General features: G+C 57.3%; 1 protein-coding gene across 5 annotated transcripts; it reads right to left on the reverse strand.

The window, feature by feature from the left end:
• Positions 1-387: 387 nt before the first annotated feature.
• Positions 388-19,333, reverse strand: GMEB2 (glucocorticoid modulatory element binding protein 2). Of its 5 annotated transcripts, none has more exons than XM_076351829.1 (10): positions 19,271-19,333; positions 15,405-15,596; positions 10,502-10,599; positions 9,622-9,749; positions 8,009-8,112; positions 5,659-5,816; positions 3,879-3,950; positions 3,166-3,303; positions 2,501-2,623; positions 388-2,315 (listed from the first exon to the last, which is right to left on the reverse strand). In XM_076351829.1, the coding sequence occupies exons 2-10, from the start codon at positions 15,533-15,535 to the stop codon at positions 1,669-1,671; spliced, it is 1,599 nt and encodes a 532-aa protein (XP_076207944.1). In that variant the 5' UTR covers positions 15,536-15,596; positions 19,271-19,333; the 3' UTR covers positions 388-1,668. The 5 variants fall into 5 exon arrangements, with proteins under 5 accessions (XP_076207944.1, XP_076207943.1, XP_076207945.1 ...); XM_076351828.1 differs by lacking the exon at positions 19,271-19,333 and adding an exon at positions 17,952-18,118; XM_076351830.1 differs by lacking the exon at positions 19,271-19,333 and adding an exon at positions 17,837-17,852.
• Positions 19,334-22,847: the final 3,514 nt, after the last annotated feature.

The following is a 22,847-nucleotide window of genomic DNA, read 5'->3' on the forward strand; positions in this document are numbered from 1 at the left end:
GCTTATAAAAAACATGGCTGCAGACTTTTTAGCAGGGCCTGTTGTGACAGGACAAGGGGGAATGGCTTTAAACTAAAAGGGGGTAGATTTGGACTAGATATAAGGAAGAAATGTTTTACGCTGAGGGTGGTGAAGCACTGGCACAGGTTGCCCAGAGAGGTGGTGGATGCCCCATCCCTGGAAACATTCCAGGTCAGGTTGGACGGGGCTCTGAGCAACCTGGTCTAGTTGAAGATGTCCCTGCCCGCGGCAGGGGGGTTGGACTAGATGGCCTTGAGAGGTCCCTTCCAACCCAAACTATTCTACGATTCTATTCCTGCCCCAACCTAGCCCTGCTTTGCAACCCTGCTGTCGCAACCAGATGCAGAAATACAATAAACCAGCAGCGCTCTTTCAAAAAAAATATTTATTAGCTCATTAAAGTGACCTGTTGTCGCTGCTGCTGCCAGATCAAGTTTGTAGAAACCCCAACACTTCAAGCACCCGACTCCTTCCAGCCGGAGACAGTGTGAACATCGCTGCAGCCGCATGGCGCAGACGTGCCCTGAAACAGGGCAGCTGGGAGACTCGCAGCACGTTGAATAGTCGAAGGGGTACTGGGGGGTCGACCACCCCGTTACAGAACGGCTGCTCAAACCCAGCGGGGAGGGAACGGCAGCGCCCAGCTCCCGCGGGATGAGGCACCCGGCGAGATGCTGGGGACCGGGGACCGGCCTGATCCTGCACCAGGGTCACACCGTGTTAATAAGTGCAAGCTCCTCAGAGCGCTGCTGTTCAGCTCCTCTCTGCACGTTCAACAGTACGTCTCTGCCTTACGACATGATCTTCACAACCAAAGGGCTTTGCTTAAAAAAATCCCAAGGAATGGATTTTTTTTTTTTTGAGAAAACTAGAAAGAGACCCTAAATCCTCAGAAGCTACAGCTCTTCCCGGCCCCCTGGGTTTCTCTCTTCCCCCTCCTTCCCCCAGCAGACCTGGGCAACCCGCCGTGACCACCGCCACGAGAGCTCCCGCTTGCTTCCACCACCCAAAGCCAGCATCACACGCAGAAGCCAACCTCCCGGGGCTTGCGCCCGCGCTGCCAGAGCCTCCTCCTGGTTTCGATGACCGCACGCATCCCATGGACAACCTGCTCTCAGCATCCCCTCTCCCTCCCCGGAGCCCCCCAGGGACGGGGGGGCAGCCGGCTGCCCGACGCCTCCCATCTGTTCATGCCAGACCCCTCGGCAGCCGGATCGGTGCCTGCTCAGCGCTTCGCCTGCTTTTCCTTTCGCTACCGCCTTCGCCTCCCTGCCCTGCGCCCCTGCTCCTGCCCGCTCCTCTAACGGGTGCTGCTCCAGCTATGCCTGCGGATGAGGCAGGGCTGACGAGCTAGAACGGAGTAACTATTCCAAGAGAACAGGGGAGGAAAGCTTTATAAAAAATTAAGCTTTTTTTTTTTTTCCTCCTCCAAACAGGGAAGAGCATTTTTGCCTTTCCCTTCTCCGGGCATCTTTCCTCCCCCTCCTTCCCTCTGACCTGAACCTCCTCGTTACCAACATGAGCCGCTCCGAGTCTCGTTAACCCATGCCCCTCGTTACACCGCTCCTCTTCCCACAGCGCAGCCAGAGAAAAGGCAGTTCCACCCAGAGCGGCACGGCCAGCGTCCCTCCAGGCAAGTCCCCCCTTTCACTTCTGCTCCGCCTCGTCGGCCACTGCAGTCACCTCGATGGCGGTGGCAGCATGCTCGTTCCCGGCAGCCTCGGTGGCACCGGACGGGACGGTGACGACCGTGCTCCCACCGGGAGCCATTTGTGTCACGTTCTGGATGGTCGTACCGAGTCCCGGCAGCGTCAGCAGCTGGAAGGGGCTCACCACCTTCACGACCGTGCTGCCGTCCTGGACCGCGGCCGTGCTCAGCACCGTCAGGTTGGAAGCGTCCGGGTGGATCTCCACCGTACCGGGGAAGGTGGAGCCGGCGGAGGCCAGTACCGTGTACCCTCCCAGCAGTGGGGAGGCTGGGGAACTGGCGGCAGGAGGCTGGGACGGGCTCTTCCCCAGCACCGAGGTCGGGAGGGCTGAGACCACTTTGCCGAGAGGGAGGTTGGCAAGCTGGGAGACGGGCACGCCAGGGGTGACGGCGAGCTGCGCCGGCTGGGACAGGACTTGGGAGGTGATGGCAGCTGGTCCGGAGGTGGCCCTGGTCAGCCTGGGACGTTTTAAAGGTGCGGGGACGGAGACGGGCGTGAGGGTCATCAGGACATTGTTGAGATGCTGCGATTTGTGCTTCAGCTCCTTCGCTCGCTTGCGGTGCTCGTCACACTGCTGCTCCAGAGCTGGGGAGAGAGGGAGGGTTGGCTCAGCCTGGACCCGGGACAAGCTTCCCAGGGACCACGGCAATGCCTGGAGCTGGTTTAGCGTCCACCAGCTTTAACACAAACCCCACTTTCTTACGCAGAAAGAAAACAAGCTGGCAGTGATGAGAAGTGCTGGAGCACCCGCGTGCCCTGTGGGGCCATACCTGCCAAATCCCGCGTGTACTGCTCCCTCGAGCGATCCATCTGACACTTGTGGCTGGCCAGGACCTTCTTGACCAGATCCAGCATACCGAAGTTCTGGACTACGTTGTTGAGTAAAACAGCATCTTAAAAACAAGACACAGATCTTTGAGGAAAGCAAAATTCCCCAAGCAAGCTGTTCACGGCTTGGTAAAAAGCCATAGGACAGCAAACGTGTTCAGCTGAGACGGTCATAATCTGTGGAAGGGCAACGCAAGAGGCTGGGGAAGAGGAGAAGCAGAAGTCATGAGAAAGTGCAAGAGGTCACTAGTGTATAAACAGTCCTCTCCTGCTTAGCAGGGATGATAAGAAATCTGCTGGCACAGTAGCTGGTTGCTGCATCGTTATTCCGATGGCCTAAATTCCGCCTCAGTTCCCAAGCCAAGCGTTCGTCCAGACCCAGAGCCAGCAGATAGGAAGGCCCTGGCGCAGGAAATCGGAGAATTGGGGCCACCTGAAGCGTCCTCGAGCACAGCAGAGCGCCTGCCCGGGGAGCAGCCAGAAGTGGGATTTACTTATGATGAACTATGTCCCTATAGTGCCATCCAGATATCCCTAAGGAGAAAAAAAAAAAATCCACAAGCCCCTCTCCTGAGATGCCCCTGAGCGCCCGTGCCCAGGTCCTTACCACTGAGCTGCAGCGGGGGATCCTGTGCTCGCTGCTGCAAGCCCTTCATGGTCTCCACTAGCTCCTGGTGGAACTCGTGGATTACTTCTTCCAGGAGACCCGTATCCTTCAGGCCTCGCCAGAAAGCAAAGGTGTCATCTGGAGAAAGAGAAAGCAAGGGAGAACCTCAAAATCCTCGGAGCGGGGTTTTAATGGCGATCCGCTCTGGGTTCCCCTTCTGGCCCCTGCAAGGGTGAAGTCCTCCTAGGCTGTAGGCACAGGGTGCTGGGGCAAAGCCCAGCCGGAGCATGGACCCAAAGGAGGGGCAGCTGGAAAAGGACACGTTTTCCCCATCCGCTGTCACACAAACAGGACACCAGTGCTACAGAAAAGCCCGTTGCTCAGAGCACACCGCAGGAGCAAGAATGATTTTATGACCGCTCTGATTTTGTTTTTTCTTTTTTCCTAGAGCCACACCAGGCATTTGGCCTACACTTTGACACCTTAGTGCTTAGAAACAATTTCATCCCAAGACGATGGTGCGGTCAGACTGCACACAGGCAGGATATAACGCAGTGCTACGCGCCGGTAAGTGCGAGTAATCCCAGTGGAGGCTCAAGCAGGGCTGCTCTGGCAAGAAGGGTCCCGATCCTTGTCCCTGTGTTTTCCCTCTTTCCCTACATCTCCATCCTCTGCCCCGGCTGCGCTGAGCCCGGCAGGATCCCAAGCCGTACCTCCGATGCTGGTGCTCCAGTCACTGGCATCCTCACACGTTTCTATGGTAATCGTAGCTGGGGATCCGTTCACTGCAACCAATAGCAAAAAAGAAAAGAAAAAAAAAAATCCCAAGTCCTGATTTTTCTCTGTATTTTTCACGGGCTGTTTCTGAGGGAAGCACTCCCTTGCTGCATTTCTGTGACTTCTCCTTTTTATGGCACAGGAGTGCTTTTATTTGAACTTAGCTCTCAAAGCTGAACGGAGAGAGACTCCCAAGTGGCTGGTGAAGCTGCATGCGGTTGCTGTGCCAGCAGTACTTATTTTTCCACATTGGAGTGCAATACCCCGGGGATTACTTCTGCAACCCTTGCGCAAGAACACAGGCCCACGAGCAGCATTTCCCTCCCGTTCCCCCCTGCATACACACTAGTACTGCTTAGGGCGAAAGTCAAACGGATTTAGAGTCTGATTTTTTTGGCAATCCTTTTTTGCCCAGCTTACAGTTCGCAGGACTGGGGTGTCTGGAGGGTTTCTAAAGCCTCGAAGGGGAGAGCAACCCCCTGCTGCACAGGGGTGCAGGGGGGCTCCCTCCTTCCCTCCGGCTCTGCCAAATCTCAGCGGTTTTGTTACCACAGAGCCGGGGGAACCAGCGTCATTCGAGCCGTGCGCAGGAGCGGGATGAATGGGAATCTGGCCAGAGACCTGCGGTGCCGTGCGGAGCGTTTGTAATGCTCAGCCGCTGCCATTAAATCCAATTACTCTGCTCCTTTACTCTGCAGCCTTCAGGGCTCTGGCTATCCCAGTGCAGTCCAGCAGCGTGGGAAGTGTCTCCCCGTTAGCGAGCTGATAGCCACGTTTAACGGGAGGGCTTGGGACAGGCTGCGGCTCTGGAGCCCGGGGAGGCTGCACCGTGCATCGGCTTCCCCACCACAACACCGGGCCGTGCTGCCGAAGGCACTCCGCAGGGCCGGCCAAGGGGCTCACCCTGTCCTTGCTCTGCTCCCACAGACACCATCAGGAGCTTGGGGTGTGGGGCTCTTTGGGGGCTGTTCTTCACTCTCAGAAATGTAAAAGTACTTAGAAATTAGAAAGCTTTCCAATAAAATAGTTGCCTGTAATTATAGGTCAAATTAAGTTTAGGGCTACAGTTATGTGGCCGCAACATCATTTAAATCCAGTTTTATAAACCACATGCATGAGTACAGACAAAAAAAATCTGTTGTATCCCCTGGTTCTCTTTAATCTTTCATCAGTCAAACCCAGTAATAATTCAGCCAGGGAGCCTTAAATGAAAATCCCTAAATTATTCTGGAAGAAGTCAGGTTAGAGCGGGGGGAAGGAGGGACTCCTACCCTGGCACCCTGTGCAGCAGGAGAAGCCGGGCTGATCCCTGCCTCCCGGGACGAGCACTACGGACACAGTGCCTGACCGGCAGCGAGGACAGAAGGGAACTTCATCAAGCAACGACTACTGTTTTCTTACAGATTAATTGCAGTCTTCTGCTTCAGCTACACAGTTTGGGGTAAGGCAGGAGGCCAGAAGGGCGGCTCTTCGGGTCATGCAGTGTTACAGAGCAACTAGGTGAGTTATTGCATCTCTGCCGAGATACTCTAACAACGACTCTGCCTAGCTCTGCTATGGGGAATCCTGCAACAGAGCAGGGAGAGAAAGCAGAGGATAAAACAACCCACAAGGCCAAAAAGAGAGGCAACCGTAAGGGGCGCTGGTTACGCGGCATTCGTTGTGCTTTAATGCTTCAAAGCCCCTGTTTAGGGTGTGAGGAATGGCTGGATGTACCATCCGCAGAAGCAGGAGTGAGAGGGATGTACTCCGTCGATGTCTGGCTGGTCAAGGACACCCTGGCTCCGGTCAGGTCGATTTTGGTGCTCCGGCAGGTGTTGGAACAGACTTTCGTGTGCTGGTAGAAATCCAGCTCCCCCGAGTCCATGATCTTCCTGAAAGACAGGGAGCAAGCACAGGGACAGGCACGTCAGCGGGAGCAGAGAGCTCCGAGACGCAGCTCCTGGCAGCCTTCACCCCCAAACTTCTCAAAGTCCCAGATGAAAAGCAAAAGCCAGGAGAGCAGGCAGAGGCAACAGTCTGAATTTTCCTTGACAAGTCCCCCTGTGTCCTGACCTTAGAGGCAGCATTAACTAAGAGTTAATTAGAACAGCATCCACAGCCTGCTCCGTGCTGGCCACGCGCACAAACCCAACAACCACGCAATACTCCAGTGGTGGCAAAGCCTTTCAGGAGGCTGGGATGGGGAGAAAAAAGCCCGTCGTGCTGTAGCTGCGGTAAAGGACTGGAGCAGATTCGGCTTCTGACCACTTCCCTGCCACATCCCGCATCCTCCTGCAGGCTGGAGGAGGGGGAGCGGGACTTCAGCCCTCTGAAAAGGTTCCTCTCCAAGTCCAACCCAGAAAGGATGAATTTCCTTAGGCCAAGAAAGTCCTTTTCTTCGCCACTGGAGCACTCAACTTGGTCTGAGAGGCTCAAAGGACACGTGAGCTTTTCCTAAGGATATATCCCTGTAAAACTAAACATACCTTGAGAAGCATCGGGACAAACCACACTGCTCTCAGCAGATCTGCTGGCTAGAAGCCTTCAGGGGAAACGTACCGTTCAGAGCCCAAACACTTCCATTCCCGTAATGGCAGTGGAGCGGGGAGACCTTTTCCCCATCACCCTGGGCCACGCTCCCATGCAGCAGTTTTATCCCTGCCCTGCGACGGTGAACAGGGTCCTCCTCCCTGGGATCTCCCGACCTGCTCTGAGGACACCCCCCGCCTTTGTACGAGCGGCACACACCTACCCCGAGCGTGACCACGCATCCTTGGGGCTCCCCGTGGCGGAGGCAGAGCTGCCCCATCCTGCTGCTCTGCCGCCTCCTAACAGCAGGGCAATGCTTGGCCTCCAAACAAGCTGGTTTCAGAGCTGGTCCCACCTCTCCGAGCAGGCTCTTCTGCACGGGGGTCTGTAATTTTAACTAGGAACCCTCGCTGGGACTGATGAACTCCTGGTTCATTTAGGGAGGAGGGAGGAAGGAGAAGAGAAGGTCCCAGTCTGGTCCCACCAGCACCTTCCCCTCGTGCACGCCTGCAGCTTCTAGGAGAAGGGTTGGCTGAAGTCTCAGTCCAGGGCTGAGACAGTAAGAAGTCTCTTCCTTTTCTTTTTGACTCTACACCTCGTAAAAAGAGATGGGGCATAACCCTATTTATCAACTAAAATAAGGTCTCTCGGCTTAAGCAAATGAGGTTGCAAGATTGGCATATGTGATCTTCCCAGTCTAAGCAAGACGTCTCCAAGGCATCACCAGGCTTTGCTGGCCAAGACCAACCTGAGCTTCCCAAGATTTGCTCCCATGGGCTGCTGGGCTTGCCTTCACACATCCCTTGTGAAGTCTTTTTTTTCCTTAAAAGACCTGCCTTGCCAAAGCATAAGCCTATTATGCAAAATCTACGTGGAGCAAAAGCTGCTTAGAAGGAATACGGGAGACGCCTGCATTGAAGCAGAAGAACACAGGCAAAGGCAATGTCACCCTGTGACAAGAGCATAAAGCCACTGACAATTCCTGGGGAAAGAGGTGATGCATTTTCATCCTGCCTACAGGCAGAGACAGACTTTAATTAAATCACGGTCTCAGGCTGGTGTTCAGGAAGACCACAGAATTAAATTGCTGCAGGTAAGACCAGAGAAGAGAAATGCTTGCATAAATAAGCTTTAAATAAGCTCTTGGCAAAAAATAAAGTGATATAAAGCAGACATACTGTAACGGGAGCGTTAGTTCATGACCAGACTTCCATTTGGTAGGTCACACTGAGAACCCATAGACAGCATGGCCCAACCACCACTGGCCATTAAAATTTTCAATGACCTTATGCCAGCTGGGAACTCGGTGTCCTTCAAGTCCTAAAAAGACCGGGGAAGCATTTGTTGCCCCAAATTATTCCCTAGGCACAAGGATAAAGCAAAGCAATCGGGCAGACCACATTTGGGGCCAGGCTCTTAAGACAAACGTTCAGTGGCGCATTCGCGCTCTCAGCAGCAGAACAACCGTGCCAGAGGCTCTGTCCCACCCCACCGTTAGCCCCCAGAAAGAAGAAGTATCCGCTGTTGCTCTGCAGATACAAACGAAGAGACTAACCGGAGCATGATCCCGTTCATCCGGATTGCCCGCTTCCAATCCTTCAGGGTCGACTTGCCCGCCAAGTGGACAAACTCCTTGGGACTAATTAGGTGACCGTCAAACTGCAAGAGGCAGAAGTGCAGCATCAGTGCGACAAGCCATAAAATAACGAAAGCGTGCCCCGCGAGCATGATTCAGCAGCGGAGCCAGGCTGCCCGGATGGCATTTCCCCGGTGCCCAGCAGTGGAGCTGCATCACAGCCTCAACGTGCTGTTTAAATAATAGCACCAAAACAGATGGCCGACACGCACTTCCCCACCTGAGAGCGCGTTGACCGAGTTAAAAAAAATTAAAGCCAAATATTTCTTTCACGGATGGTTTGTTAACAGCTGCTCAAAGCCAAGGGTTTGGGGTGGGGGTGTGTGTGTGTGTGTGTGTGTGCAGCACAGAGGAGTTCGCTCAATGCCCAGCCCAGGCATAACAGCTGGGAAAAACACCCGTAGCTTGTGCAAGGTATGGGTGAACAGCAGCGAGCTGCTCACGCTCCCACTAATGAGCAGACTCGCAACAAAAGCCGGGCTGCCGCCGGTGACGTTTGGGTCCAGGGGCACGCTACGCCCCACGCACGTGAGGGAAGGAGAAGCCCGTTCGCTCTTTGACCTCCTGCTACCGAGCCCAACCATCGGTATCAGTGAAACCTCTGGCCTCTCCCACAGCACACACCCACTTCCACTGAAAACCAGCTTTAGGGAGTTGGCATATACTGTATCAGCAGCCAGCTCTTCCCTCTTCCCTCTTCTTTTATTGCCCTACACACCCAGTTGTGCCTGAAGCCATGAGCTGACCTAAAAGCAACCTGCAGAATCAGGCAGGCCTCTAAAAAGCTGCTTTACGGCCCATCGCAGAAAGGATTTCCCAAGTCCAGGCTTCCTCTTTTCAATGCCCACGTTGACCAACATAGAGCTCGCTCACCATTACTCATGAGAAACGGCTTCTCTGAACAAGTGCACGGGCTTCAGTGCAAAGAGAAGACCGATTTTAGGCAGCAGCAGCAGCAGCATCTGCAGCAGTACCTGTCCTCTGCCTCGGGGATGGAAAAGACCATCTCTCCTATGAAGGGCAAGGACCATCCTTTGGAAAGCCCTCTTGCAACGGAGCCCAGAGGAGACACTCCCTCAGCAGGGTATTGTTGAGTCCATGTATAAATGCCAGCGACGGCTTACGACGGCATCACACACGGTATGGTCCTGGAAATGAAAGTTTGGCCCTGCTCCCCAAATTCATGCAAATTTTAACCATTCAACCTATTCAATAGGTCCCTTACCCATAATCTTCTCAACAACTTCACAACTTCCTCTCAAACTGAGCAGACACTGGAAGTGCCCAAATTTCTCAAACTCTCCAATAATGCAGTTAAATTGAGGCAGCACCTCTCCACCCAGGACTGCCCAACTTGGCCGAGAAGACAAGTATCAGGTACAACAGTACCAAGAACGTCCTCCTCTCCCACCGTGATGTGGTTCTGATGCAAAGCAGCTTACCAAAGCTCATCAAAACCAGGACAAGCCAGGTGCGCCTGCAACGCGGGCACGGGAAGGCACGAGTCCAGCCTCAGGAACCTTTATTCTCACCTGCACACACTTCACGTTGATCCCAGGGCACACAAACTTTCTCCAGATGAGGTTGGCTTTGCTGTCCCCGCAGGTGATGGGGTAGACAATCTCTGCCTCCAAACTGTCCTCATCTTCAGCCATCTTCACTTCTCACAGGGAACAGAGGAAGGGACAGATCAAAAAGAAACGTGAGTTGCAGCCCCCGACTCACCACCCTGACGCACACATACAGTGACAAAGCAGTTTTGAAGCTCAGGATTAAAAAAAAAGAAATGTAGACGATGCTTGGTGGGGTGCGTTGGGGTTTGTGGCCACCATTCACTTGCACTTTGCTACTAAAGCATCCAACCACCCAAATTCTCAGGCAAAACAGTGCAGGCAGATTTACACCGATCCGGCCACAGCTGAGCGTGTGAAACCTGAGAAGTCAGTGGCCAGGGCTGAAAAAAATTCAATTCTGGATAAAAATGAAAGGAATGATGTTGTTCAGGTAATTACACATTCACCTTTGGTTTTAGAGCGCAACTGTTTTTAAGGTAACTCCATCCCAGCTGGTTACAGTCTTTGCTCACTAAATTCACTTTTACTTGTAACCAAAGCCAGCGAGTTTGCTGCAAAACTGACATCCCCATCACAAGCCGGAAGGGCAGGAGCCAGCGACGGCCAGACACGGGGTCTCATCCTGCACCAGGAGAGGGCAGCAGCAGCCCAGCCAGCAGCTGCCAGCTCCCTTCCCACCACCCAGCCCCTGCAGCTCTCCGGCCTCCCCTTGATGCTGGGGAGAGCATCCCCAGGGCCATCTGCACAGCAGCGGCCGGACCCCCTCGGCCGGCACCAGCGCAGGGGTGGTGGAGCTGGCATGGCTGAACCGAGGGGCTACGGCACGGGCTGAACCTACCTAGGACCGCTTCCTTCAGATGCGTGGAGGCTGTAAAGGCAGCAGCAGCCGCAGCAGCTGCATTTTCGGTCTCCAGCGTGTCCTCGTTTATGTCACCGCTGGTAAGAGAGTCGGAGAGGCAGAGTTAAGCCACGTGGATGTGCCACCCCCGACGCCCCACGGAGACATTGCTTCAAAAGTCACTCGGACTACATTTTCCCCACAAGAGCTAAAAGTCAGCTCTGGTTTTGAGAGGCTCAGCTCCGTTTTTCCGTAGGGAGGTGAAGAGCCCCGCAGCTGGCAGGACCGCTGCCGGCAGCCCAGCCGGCTCTGCCTTGCCTCCCTTTTAACCCCAGCCCCACCGAGCTGCCTCCGGCGCAGCCCGTGCAGGGGAGCTGGCGTGGAGGGATGCTGTCAGCACGGCCCCTTGCTCAGAAGTTGCCGCCAGCCTCTGGCAGCTTCGCCTGAGAAGATTTCCCCAGGAAAAACACACGCGAAACACGCTGCCGCTGTCTGGGCGATGGATTGCCTGAATCTGCCGGTATGCAGGATGCTCCCAGGAGCAGGACCTCAAGGAGCCGCAAACACGCTATAAAGGAGCTCGACAAACCCTAACAGCGGATCCATGAGCAGAGATAACATAACATGAGCTACAGACCCTCGCCATCCAATCTCTGAGCCTCTTACAACTCAATATACCCATGATATTAACTAATAGCTGGCTATCCGACTGTTTTCATCCTCCCCACCCCGGAGATCTCCGGCTTCTCTCGGTGCTTTGCCGATGGAGAGGCACAGCTGGTCCTGCACAGCATCCGCACCCTCACTGCTCGCCCCTTCCAGCTCTCACTGCGGCATACAGAGCCCCAAGCCCCTCCAACGAGCTTCGGTGCGCGTTCAGACGGGAAAGGCATTTAGGGCTGTGATCTGGGACACGCTCCTCACCCCCTCGGCTGCGAGGGTTCCGGATCCGACCTGTGCATCACGGCCAGCTCTCAGCATGGACCATTCCTAATGGGTTTTAAGATGTGCGTTTGGTTTTGTTATTGAACGTGTCTAATTACTGCAGCAAGCTTGTCCTGCAGGGGCGGGGAGGGAAAACAGTTAACTTTTCACACACTTCAGCATATAAACTTCCTAAGGAAGACTGTAAGGAGAAAACAAACCTGAAATCTACCCCAGTTTGGTACCACAAGTGAATTAAAAGAATGGTCCTAGTGACTCACCGGCAACCACATTTCCCACCCGCGGTGCCACCGGGACAAGCAAATTCAAGAGCGACTGGTTTTTCCATCCTGGCCCCCTAACACACAGCTCCGGGGCGGAACTGCAGCTTCAAAGCACCCCTCCCCTTGCCAGCTGCAGGGCAGGGACTGATGGGGAGCAGCAGCGAGATAAGAGAACCCGTGTGGGCGGCAGCTCAGCCTCACCAGGTGAGAAACTTGGGAGATGCTGCTTCAGAGAAGCAGGAGCTGAAGACAGCCCCAGCTGTGGAAGAAAGGCACCGCGGGATGTCACGCTGCCTCTGCAGCTCGCAGCCACCAACAACCCAGACCCCTGGGAGGGAAAGGCGGTGGATAACGCGGAAGGACTCGGAAAGGTAAACTCGGAGCTAACGCATTTGCACACGGGTGAATATTACAGAAGTGGCAGTCTGACACGAGAAAAATGGAAGAACTGTAACCTGGTTTTTCTTCACCAGTTTGCCGCTTGGTTCTTGCATTGCTCCAGATGCATTCGGAGAAAAGCCAGCAATACCACTTCAGCAGGGTGCCAGGGCTGCAAGAGGCGGCAGCCACCTCCGACGTGCAAAGCCCAGCACTCCACAGCCCTGACTCTGACCTGCCTCCACCTGCCACCGGATCAAAAACCTCCACCGACTCACCTAGAAGCAGCACCCCAGCAGAAAGCCAGCGCCTGAAACAGAGCTTCCTCCAGGAGTCCATCGCATTCGCGCCACTCCAAAAAAATGACCCCAAGACGTGGTTGGACTGGGAGAAATAACCCAGCCCATGTCTTAAACCCCATCCTCCAGAGAAACAAACCAACCAACTTCAACAGCTTGCATGAAAAATTCGAACAACTAAAGCCTGCGTCTGCCATGGAGATGTAACGGGGGGGGAAGAGAAAAACCACAGGAAAAGGTGAGTTTCTCCACGCCGCTTCCCCCATCCCATTCCAGAGGAACAGACTGAGGCAGATGCAGGAGAAAACTCAAACACCTTCCAGGCCCCAGCAGTGCATCCCACCGAGCCGGTCCTGCCTTCACCGGTTGCCATGACGAAGCCGGGGGAGGACGGCTCTCATCTTCCTCCCCGGGAGGATCCATAAACCAGATGGGAGGAAGGGAGAAAGCGGGTGCTGATAAAGCAGCGGGCTTGTGTCTCCTTTCTCCTCCGCTCCTGCCTCTCCTGGGAACTTGAGAGGAAAAAAAAGTCTCCACCAGAAACCTGCGCTGGGGATGCTGATCAAAAACACAAGCACCTCATCAGAGCGTCAAGCACAGATCCCTCCCGATCGCAGATGGAAGGGAAAAGCTTCTTGCCGATTATTACTATTTTCCCATTTCCCTCTGCCTTTTCCAGTCAATCTTAAAACACATGAACTAATTAAGCTCTTAAAAAAAAAAAATTATGCAACCAATGGTTAAAAGAGCAAAACCATACCCAAAGGAGCACTAGAAAAAGGCATCAACCCCCAAGCTGAGCTTGGTTTCCAAGCGCCACATAAGACAAGTTGAAAGCCCGCTTCCCGTGCGAGCGGTGACCGAGCCAAAGCCGAGGAATCCCAGCCCGTGCTTGCAGCCGCTTTCCTCACGCCAGTTGGGGCTGCAAAGGGAAAACAGAGGGAGAGGGAGCCAGCGCCGCTACGGCGTCTCCCTGGGAGGAGCGAAACCCGGCGGAGGCAACCGTCCAAGGCTACGGAGAGACCGTGGGTGGCTCACGCTGCCGCCCACCACCAGCCCCACAGCCCTGCTCGGCGAGGGGAGTCCCAGCAGCCGGCGCAAGGGGAGTCGGGCGGGCTTTGCTCCGCAAGCCCGAGAACCACATCCTTCCCATGGACACGCTGCCGTCCCGGAGCACGGGGGAGCGAGGAGCCTGCCCACCGGCCCTTCTCCAGAGAGCTGCATGGAAAACCCTCAGGGAATCTCCTAATGCCCGCTAAGATATACTCCGCTCGTAGCTGCGATTAAAATAAAAATCATCCTCTCTCTGCTGCGTAGAGCTGTCCTGCTCCTGACCATCCAGGGGACACTGGGAAGATGAGAAAAGGTTTCCAGAGAAAAATAGAAGAGGAAATAAGATCAAATGGAAATCAAACTGATTGAGCCAGCCTCTGTCATGATCCATGTTCCCGGACAACGCTGCGCTGCTGCACTTGGGTCTGCAAAGGCTCGGAGCCACATTAAAACCAGAAACCGTTCTGCATCCAAGAAAAGCCACATCCCAAGTTTCACGTCTGGCTGGTTCTCCACCGAGGGAGCTAAGGAAGTCACCGTGGGCCAGAAAGCAAGAGGAGCGGAGCCTTTCTTCCCCACCATCACCCGCTCTTTCGGGAATGGAAAAGGCTCTCGGAAGCGCTCGCAGACCCGGGGTGCGGAGGAGGAGCGGGGCAGCTCCTGCCCACGGCGTCCCCACCGCCTGCCCCAGCGCTGACGGCTCTCGTCGCTGCCCGTCCCCGCCCGTCCCCTACCAGAAGTTCATCTGTTAATGAGCTTTACACCAGTTACAGCAGAACAAGGGGAATGGCGCCCGTGCCGTAATGTAAAAGCTGTGCTCTGCCCCGAGCCACAGGGAACCGACACAGAAACAGCAGGGCATACTTGAGGAGAGGAGACAAATGTCTCCTTTTTGTGGAGAGCAATAAGCAGCCGCTCGCTACCCACTTATTTCAAGTGCAGGGACTCCTGGATCAGACAAACCTGCCCGGATCCAGCTCCGGGCGTGAACTTGGATTTTTCTGCCCACCAAAAGAGCAAAGCACTAAAATGTCTCTGGGCACCGTCCCACAAAGGACTGTAGAGAAATAAAGCAAAGAACCCGCCGCTACACGGGCCTTCAAGGTACCAGCCAGGCACTTGGGCCGTGGAAGCAAAGACTTGACCGACCTGCAGCCGAACAGACCAGACCTGAACGAGCAGCAGTCCCGGATCCGAAATGCCAACAAGAAAGGCAGAAATTGGGCAAAGCAGCAGCACTTTACCAATCGGACACATTCACTCCGGTTTTTTGAGCAGTGCCTCTCCATTCAACTCCGCGTGGTTTCAAGGCCACCTCTCTCGCTCCTATTGCCGGCAGCGGAGGTTCCTGCAGAGCTCTGCCGAAAAACACGGCCCCAAACCCGCCTTGGGAAGAGGAGCCCTGCTGCACCGCACTCACCACGCCGCGGACAGACTCATCTCTTGGAGGTACGCAGCTTAGTGAAGCAATCACGAAATAAATAGCAGAAAAACATTGATTTAGCTACTGGTGTCCTGTTCCACCCGGATTTGTGTCCATTCCAACATCCACATCCACTCAGAAAAGATGCTTTGGTTTGGTTTTGGGGTTTTTGTTGGTTTTGGGTTTTTTTTAAAGACATTTTCCCCCATCCATCCAAAACAAACTGTTGCATTGCTTTTTATTCTGGGTAGCCCCAGCTTAAAACCACCGGTGGTAACTCAGCTTTAACAGAAAAGGCGGAGCCTGCTCTGCTCTGTAAGCTCGGAGCTGCAGAGCCCACAGCCCTGGGCACGGCCCCAGGGGCGTCAGCGAGGACCTAACGAGGAACCGGGGATTGCCCAGACGTCGCTGAGGTCCCCACTGTGAGAAGTGACGCAGGAGTAAGTAGTAGGTGATTAAATACACCCAGCCCAGCCGACTACGACCACGGGTGCGAGGTTTTCCAGCACATCACCTCGGCGTACGCCGACCCCGTCTCTTACCCGTGCTGGGACAGGTTGGTGGTGACCAGCACCGTTTTCACCTCCTCCACGCCGCCTCCATCCACTGCGCCGTCAGGCGTTGTCACCACCACCACCTCCTCCATGTGAACGCTGACGTCCGGCGTCGCCATCGCAAGGCAGGAGCGGGCAGCGACGGGCAGCCAGGCGGGAGAGCCCTCGGTCACCGGCTGCCTGCGGAGAAACGAGGGGAAAGTCCCACGTGAAAAGGTCTCTCTGCTAAAATCGGTCATGGAAAGACCATCGGTGCGGTGGGAGCAAGGGGGCTGCAGGGAATCCACGCTCCTAAGGAGGGGGGGATTAGCAAATCCCCAACCCCTCCATCCCAAGAGGAGGGATGAGGGGAGGCTCATAACCCAACAGGCGCTCTGCAGGCTGGGTGAGGGCGATGGGCACGGGAAGGGGCAAGGGGCAGGAAGGGACTGGGGCGCAGGTGGCGAGGGGCAGAGTGTGGGAGCGGATAGCAGGCAAAAAAACGGTCCTGGCTTTCACCAAAAACTCTACGAAGAGACACAGTTTGAAGGTGCGTTTCCAAATGTATTTCAAACTATCTCAGAAGGATTTCAACGCTGTTGGAGGAGCTCAACACTGTCTCCTCCATGGCAGAAACAGGAACCCTCCTCTCCTCCAAAGTCACACACAAAAAACCAAATTAAGAAAGCACTTCAAGCCTGCAGAAACAAAGTGACATCTGAAAACTATTTCAAAGCATGTGTTTCTAAGAAATCAGCAATAGATTTAAGACAGCATTTAAAACTGACTTCAGCGCCCACCCCTGCAAAGCCAGTATTTCGTGTGCAGGAAGAAACCTGGGGGAAAAACCCCAACCAACTAGTTAACCAAAGGCACAAGAGCCATCCACCTCTACGCTCTCACGGTTGCGCTACGTCCCCGGCTGCTCCAGCCTCCATACCCAGAGCACAACGTAACTCACGGGGGAAAAGCCCCGGTCCCCCGGGGACACCATCGCCCGCCTCTCCTGCCAGCTTGCGCCCTGCAACTGAGCCCGTGCCTGCTTTCCCGGGGATTTTAGGTAACTGTAGAATTAAAAGCAGTTTTAAGCCATTCAAGCAATGGGAGAGGAGAGGTCCAAAATGGAAATGACTATCCTTTACCCACACATACGTATACACGCACGCATGAACGTCCTCCCAACGCCCGTGTTACTGTTCAGGTTACAAGGATGGTGCGATAAAATTAGCGTACGCAATTTAGAGCCACAAAACCGTTTGCAAATCAGCCCGAGTGAGCCACGCCTGCATTTCCCCCCCTAACACCCGAGCAGCACCCACTTGCACCCTAACGCCCAGGTATTGAGGGTGACTACAACGCATCTCCTGTAGTACTGCACCGATATCACCTATAGCGCCAGCGCAGCCTATACAGGGGCGTAGCTGTGCGAGTGCTCCTCTTGTCACGCTCCGGCCGTTCAAGCTCGGGCTCCTACGGGGCAGCGCCACCCGGGCTCGAGCCGAGAGCCGCAGGGCAAGCTCCTGCCCTGCTCACGGGTTTGTTTTCAGTATCACCTGAGCAGGACCAGAACCACCGCTGCTCCTCTGCAGAGCTTTATTTCAAGCCGAGAGCTTGCTCACGCCAGCCCGCGTGCCGCTTTCATCACGTGGGAAAGCGGCAAGGTGGAAGAAATTGATTTTCCTGAAACTTGGGGTTCCTCAAGCAAGCGACACCCCCACCCGCGTACACGCAGCAGCACCTTTGCCCTTCCCGAAGGAGTCGCGTTCCGGAGCGGTGGCACAGAGCGCGGTGGGGGAGCCGCTCGGCTCCCACCGCCTCCCCTGGGCCGCCACCGGAGCCGTGCGCTGACCTGAGGTGTCTGATCTGACTTTGCAACGCGATTCGTGGCCCACAGAAACTCCTGCCCCGACCCACGCGGACCCCATGAGATGATCTTCCCCTCCACGGAGGCCACGGGGCTTATCCGAGCCGAGTAGCTGAAAGGTGGACGGGTCCCTACGAGACAGCCCAGCGTGAAGTCACCAACCGAATCAGCTCCGTTTCTGCAGCAGCAAGGAACAAAGCGAGGGCGGCCGGACCAAGGGCAAGGCGAGAGAAAGAGGAGGGTTTGCCACAAACCAGCATTTTAACGATTGCAGAAGCGGGCAGGGTTGCAGCGTGCCAGCCGCACGCCTGCTCCCTGCTTCCCCTCGCTCCTGCACCGGGCCGGCAGCTCCCTGCGGCAGCCGCTGCCGTTTATCGGGATAAAAGCCTGCTGGGTGCTGCACATCGGTGAACGAAGATGCAACACACAGCGCAGCTGCTTGGCTGCGTTCAGTTTAACTGCTGCAATTTTTTGTTGTTGTTGTTGTTGTTGCTCTATCCCTACACCTGTCTTTCGTTTTGGGGCAAAACCCTTCCTGCAGCGTTAGCGTCACCCGCCACGGCCTCTGCCCAGGTACCCGGTTTCGGGACGCTCCGGACGTCCCGCCCAGCTCCCACCGGGGCTGGCGGAGGGTTGGCTGCACGGGCACCGCGGGAAGGCTTGAACTCCACGAGCGCGTGTCGCTCAGGTACCTTTGGGCAGGAACCAGTGTGGGATGGAGAAAAACCGGGCTGAAAACACAAGTAATCATCAGCAGTGGGGCGCAGCGGGGCGGCTGGAGGGGGACGAGGGCTGGCAGGGAGCACCCCAGCTCTACCAGGGCTCTGCGCACCCGTGCGCGTCCCTCCCGGTGCATCTTGGATGGCACTGAGCAAGCTTCAGTGGCTGCAGGAAAGATTTGGTGGTGAGGCAGGGGAAAAAAAAAAAAAAAATATAGCATTGCACCACTCGGAAAGGAGGGAGAGATTTTTGGGGTGCACTGGCAGTGGAGGAGGGCACAGAGCTGGGGTCCCGCAGCGTGGGGAGAGGGGTTGGGGGTGGCACTGCTGGGGGACAGGGCGCGTGGGGGGGGAGTGTATCGGGTGCGTGGGGGCAGCAAGCAAGGGGGGGGGGGTGCACAGAGAGGGGGCTTGAAGGCGTGCATGCAGGGAGGGTGCATGGGGGGGGGGCAAGCGCGGGGCCGCGTAGAGAGGGAGGGAGGTGCGGGGGGGGGGGGGGCTTCACCAGGGGTGCGGGGGGGGGTTGCATAGGGTGTTGCACAGAGGTGCACAGGGCGGGGGGGGGGGGGGGGGCATAGAGGGTATGGAAGGCGCAGGGGGGTTGCACGGGGGTGCACAGAGAGGCGACTTCACGGGGGGGGGGGGGACGGAGTGCAGCCAGGGGTGCACGGGAAATGGGCTGCACGGAGAGGGGGCGCACGGGGGGGGGGGTGGGGGGTCGTGGCTGCACAGACGGGGGGTGCATGCGGACGGGGGGGCGTACAGCGGAGGTACATGGGGGGGGCTGCAGAGAGGGGGGCGCGGGGGGGGGGAGGCTGCCCGGAAGAGGGGCGCGGGGGGGGGGGTGGGGGGGGTGCAGGGGGCTACCGCCGCGCGCAGGACTCCCCCGGCGCCGGGAGGGGCGGGCGGGAGGCTCGCGGCGCTCCGCGTGGCGCCGCGCGGGCGGGCGGGGGGCGGGTGCCCCCCCCGCTTCCCCGCGGCGGGGCGGCGCGCGCGCTCCCGCCGACGGCGCCGGGCGCGAGGCCGGCGGGGGTGGGGGGGGTGGGGTGGGGGGGAGAGAGGGGGGGGGCGCGTGGGCGCGCTCACGCTGGCAGCGCCGGGCGCGCGGGAGGGAGGGAGGGAGGGAGGGAGGAGGAGGAGGAGGAGGAGGGGGGGGCGCGGGGGGGGCGGGCGGCCGGGCGCTGCCGCCGTCTCCTGCCGCTGCCGTAACGTCCTGACGCTCCGCAGGGACCCGCCGGCCGGACGGCGCGTGCGGAGGCCCCGCGGCGGGTGACGCCGGGCCCGGCGCTTACCTCAGGCCGGGGTCCCGCTGCCCCGCTCCGGCTCCGGCGGCGGGCGCTCCGGCTGGGCGGCGGGCGGGCGGTGGGTGCGGGGAGGGAAGGGAAGGGAGGGAAGGGAGGCAGGGTGGGGGGGGGGTGGAGGGGGGGGGAAGCGGGGCTCCGCCGCGCGCGGCTCTCGGCCCTCGCGCAGGCGCAGGGCCGGGCCCGGCTCCCGGGACTTATTTCGCGGGGGCGCCGCGGCCCGAGCTGCCTGTGAAATAGGTGCCGGGCCGGCGCGGTGCGCCTGCGCAGGGGCGGCGCGCGGGGGGGGGGCAGGGCGCGCGCGCCGCCCGGGGCTGCTCGCGCGTGGGGTCCGCTGCTGCGCCGGCAGCCGCCGGCGTGGGGGATCCCCCGGGCTCCCTGCGTGTCCTTCCCGGGTCCTGCGTGTGTCCCGTCCACCCCCCCCCCGGGCCCTGCATGCCTTCCCTGGCTCCCCGCGTGCATTCCGGGGTTCGTGCGTGACAACCCCCCCCCCTCCTCCCCCCGGGGCCTGTGCGTGATGCCCTCCCCTTGCGTGCAGCCAGTGTATGCGCGGTCCCTGGCCCCCCGAATGTGCCCAGGGCTCCTGCGTGCCCCCCAGCCCAGGGCATGGCTGCACGAGGCAAATGGATGCACCCACGGCGTGTGTGTGCCCCCCCCCCCCCCCCCCCCCGGCCCCCCAAGGCCATGCGTGCACCTGAGGCCAAGTGCAGTGGGGGTGCTGGGCGTATGTTCCCTCCCTCCCTCCCTCCCTCCGTGCATGGATGGGAAGCGTGTGCGTGCTGTTTGGGGGTGCAGAGCAGTGCCTGCGCGCGCGTTTGATAGGGAGCTGGGGAACTTCCTGCTTTTGCCGTTGGGGCACAGCGCGTACCGGTCCCCACGGCATTTTGGGGTGTCCCGCATGCAGCTCGAGGGGTTTGCGCTCGGTGGCGGGCACGCACGTGCTCCTTTTTGCCCAGACTCTGCTCGGGCCCAAGCAAGCAGCCAGGCCGTGCAGGCTGCCTGCCCGTGCTGCTGGGCAGGGCTGGAGGCTGCCAGGTTTCAGAGGAGGCATCGAGGTGTCATCAGTGACCTTCCAGCCTCTCCCTCCCCGTGCTGGGACTGGCTCCAAGGGAGAGCTTCAGGCATCTGCTTTCCAATACGTGTTTCACTCATGTTTACAGCACACGCAGCAGCCCTGCGAGAGCTCCGCAGCGCTGCTTTGCCTCCGATTCAAAAGGCCTAATAAAAACTAAAGAGATAAAGACGCTCTCTGAGGATTCTTTTACTGTCCTTACCAGCAATGAATTATAAAAGGGGAGATAGAAACCTATTCTCTTCCAGTTTTGCACCTGGAAGAGAAAGTAGCTGTGTCTGTGCAGGTGTTAAGATTCGGTGGCAGTTTTTCACGCAGCTCAGGAACGCTCTGCAGGTTTGCTCCATTACGGTGGGCACCTCCCTCCTACCCAAGATGTCTGCAAACCGCCACTGAGCTTTGCAAACTCTTCGGTGGGTGTCCCGTGCAAAGGCCGTGCAGCGACTGAGAAGTGCCACTGTCCCTGGAAGGAGCCCGGCTCCGCACGGCGCCCGGGGGGGGGGTGCAACGTGCTCGAGCAGCGTACAACGCTGCAGTGGTGCTGTTTGCTCCGGGGTGAGCGATTTCCTGCCCGTTGCACGGCCCAGGAGCCGTCCCTGAGCTCCCAAGACATGCTGCTGCCTATCAGCACTAAATACCGTGCTGCAGCTCTGCTCTCTGGGGTTTCCCTCGGCCGCCTCGAGCTCTTGCAGGTTTCGGTGTGCTTTCTGCCATTGCCGGGCTTACCCTGCAAGCTGTGCCCGTGAGGCCCGGGGTGTGAAAGGCGTGCAGTGATTTTTTCAGGGAGGACTTTTCGCACGATCTTACTGCATCGCACTTTTTCTGCAAGTGGGTGGTTAACACGTCCTGAACAAGGAAAGAGCCAGACCAGAGGCCCAAAAAGTCGTGAATCCCTTTTCAAAACACTCTCGATGTGTTTTAGTTCTGTCGGTTTTTTGCGAGTGGCTTTTTCTGCCTTGTGTTCAGGTGGGGGGGGCTGGCCCGTCGCATGCGTGTTTGGTCTGGTTGGCAGTATTTTTTTACATGAGTTTCTAATGAACTCGTCTGGTAGTGGTTTACTTAGTGCTTATTTTTTGCAAGGCTCTTCCTTTTCTTTTTCCATCCTCCCCACCCAGACCAACCCTGCCCGATAACCAGCTGCCAGCTCTATTTCCCTCACGTTCCTTCTTGCTTTCCAGGTTACCCAACCTAATGTTCATTAAAGTGGTATTTCACAGGGAGTTCTATTTCTTTTCCTTCTCCAAGACAAACAACGGTAACCAGCAATGTTAATTCATCCGCTAGAAATTGTGAAGCCCTTTTCCGGGGAAGCCTGTCTGCGTTTCCACCGGCGCCGCTGTCAGCAGCTCCCCGGGGACCTGCCCTGGCAGCTGCGTCCTCGGGGCCTAAGTGGGGCTGGACGGGGCAGATAAAAGGCCCCTCTGCCGCCGTAACCGGCTCCCTACGGCGCCTAATGGCAGAGGCGTTGTAAAGGTGGTACGAAGGCGGCAAACCCACCGCGACGCTGCCCTGCACCAGTTTTCCCAGCAGCTGGTGGCCTCTTGGAAAGCAAAAACTTGCTTTTGCTGTCGGACGCCGGGCAACGGGAACCTCCCCGGGCTCCTCCCCAGCACCCACGGCCGGGAGGAATTCACCTCCCGGCCCCTTATCTGCTCGCCGCTCCCCGGCCTGCCCCTTTATCGGTCGGCAGGCTCCTCGCAGCCTTAGTGCCCGGGAGGTTGCTGCGAAAGGACGGCCTGTTATTTTTCAAACCTTTAGCAAATCACTCTGCAAAATTTTTTGTTTTTTCTTTGCCTGCCCAGGTGTACTTTTGCATTTGCCTTGCCAGAGTCGCTGTTCTCTTCCCTTCCCCCTCCTCAGACACGGCTCGAGTACTTTGTAGGGATCCTTCCAGTAGTTACTTACAATATTTTGCTTTGTTGGCCTGGCTTCGATCTTGGAAGAAGCATTTTGGTGGGTTCTACAATCTGGTCGAAGACCTCGGTATCGTGTCTTTAAGCCCTCTCGGTGCTGCCTGCCAGCGCTCGGCCCTGCGGGGCTGCCCGTGTGGGCAGAGGCTCGAGGGCGGTGGGAGCCTCTCTGCAACGCCCGCCCGCTCCTCCCCTCCGCCCTCTCCCCAACACGTCCCATTCCGCCGCGGTTTTCTCCTTCAGATCACAAGAGGATGAAGGAGCTGGCTTGAATTAACTAGTTAGAGGGTTACCACGCTTGGTCTCTCTAATATATCTTGAATTTTGTGGCACCGGGGCACTGTGCCTATTTTCCTAAGACAAATGCAGAGGCTTACTTTAATAGATCCACTTTTTTTAAGAGCCTGGGTTGCGTGGTCTATAGCAAACCTCGGGAGAAAAGTGAGCAATGCTGCATTTGCCGTTGGGTCGTTATCTCTCAAATCAGGAAGGTCGCGCTGCAAAAATAGAGTTCCTGTTTGCGCGGGCGGCAGCGTCCTGCGCACGCATGGGAAGAGCATCGGGCGCAGGCCGCTCGGCTGCCGCC

Source organism: Aptenodytes patagonicus, chromosome 14, assembly GCF_965638725.1.
Source record: "Aptenodytes patagonicus chromosome 14, bAptPat1.pri.cur, whole genome shotgun sequence".
In the NCBI taxonomy this organism is placed as follows: domain Eukaryota; kingdom Metazoa; phylum Chordata; class Aves; order Sphenisciformes; family Spheniscidae; genus Aptenodytes; species Aptenodytes patagonicus.

What these genes read in the sequence shown, in the direction of transcription:
- GMEB2 (XM_076351828.1), bottom strand. Translation starts at nt 18,115, where the DNA reads ATGCACCGGGAGGGACGCGCACGGGTGCGCAGAGCCCTGGTAGAGCTG. An exon ending in ACACTGGTTCCTGCCCAAAG is followed by an intron (nt 15,597 to 17,951) that starts GTACCTGAGCGA and finishes GTTTCTCCGCAG; the next exon opens with GCAGCCGGTGACCGAGGGCT. An exon ending in ATGAACGGGATCATGCTCCG is followed by an intron (nt 5,817 to 8,008) that starts GTTAGTCTCTTC and finishes CCTGTCTTTCAG; the next exon opens with GAAGATCATGGACTCGGGGG.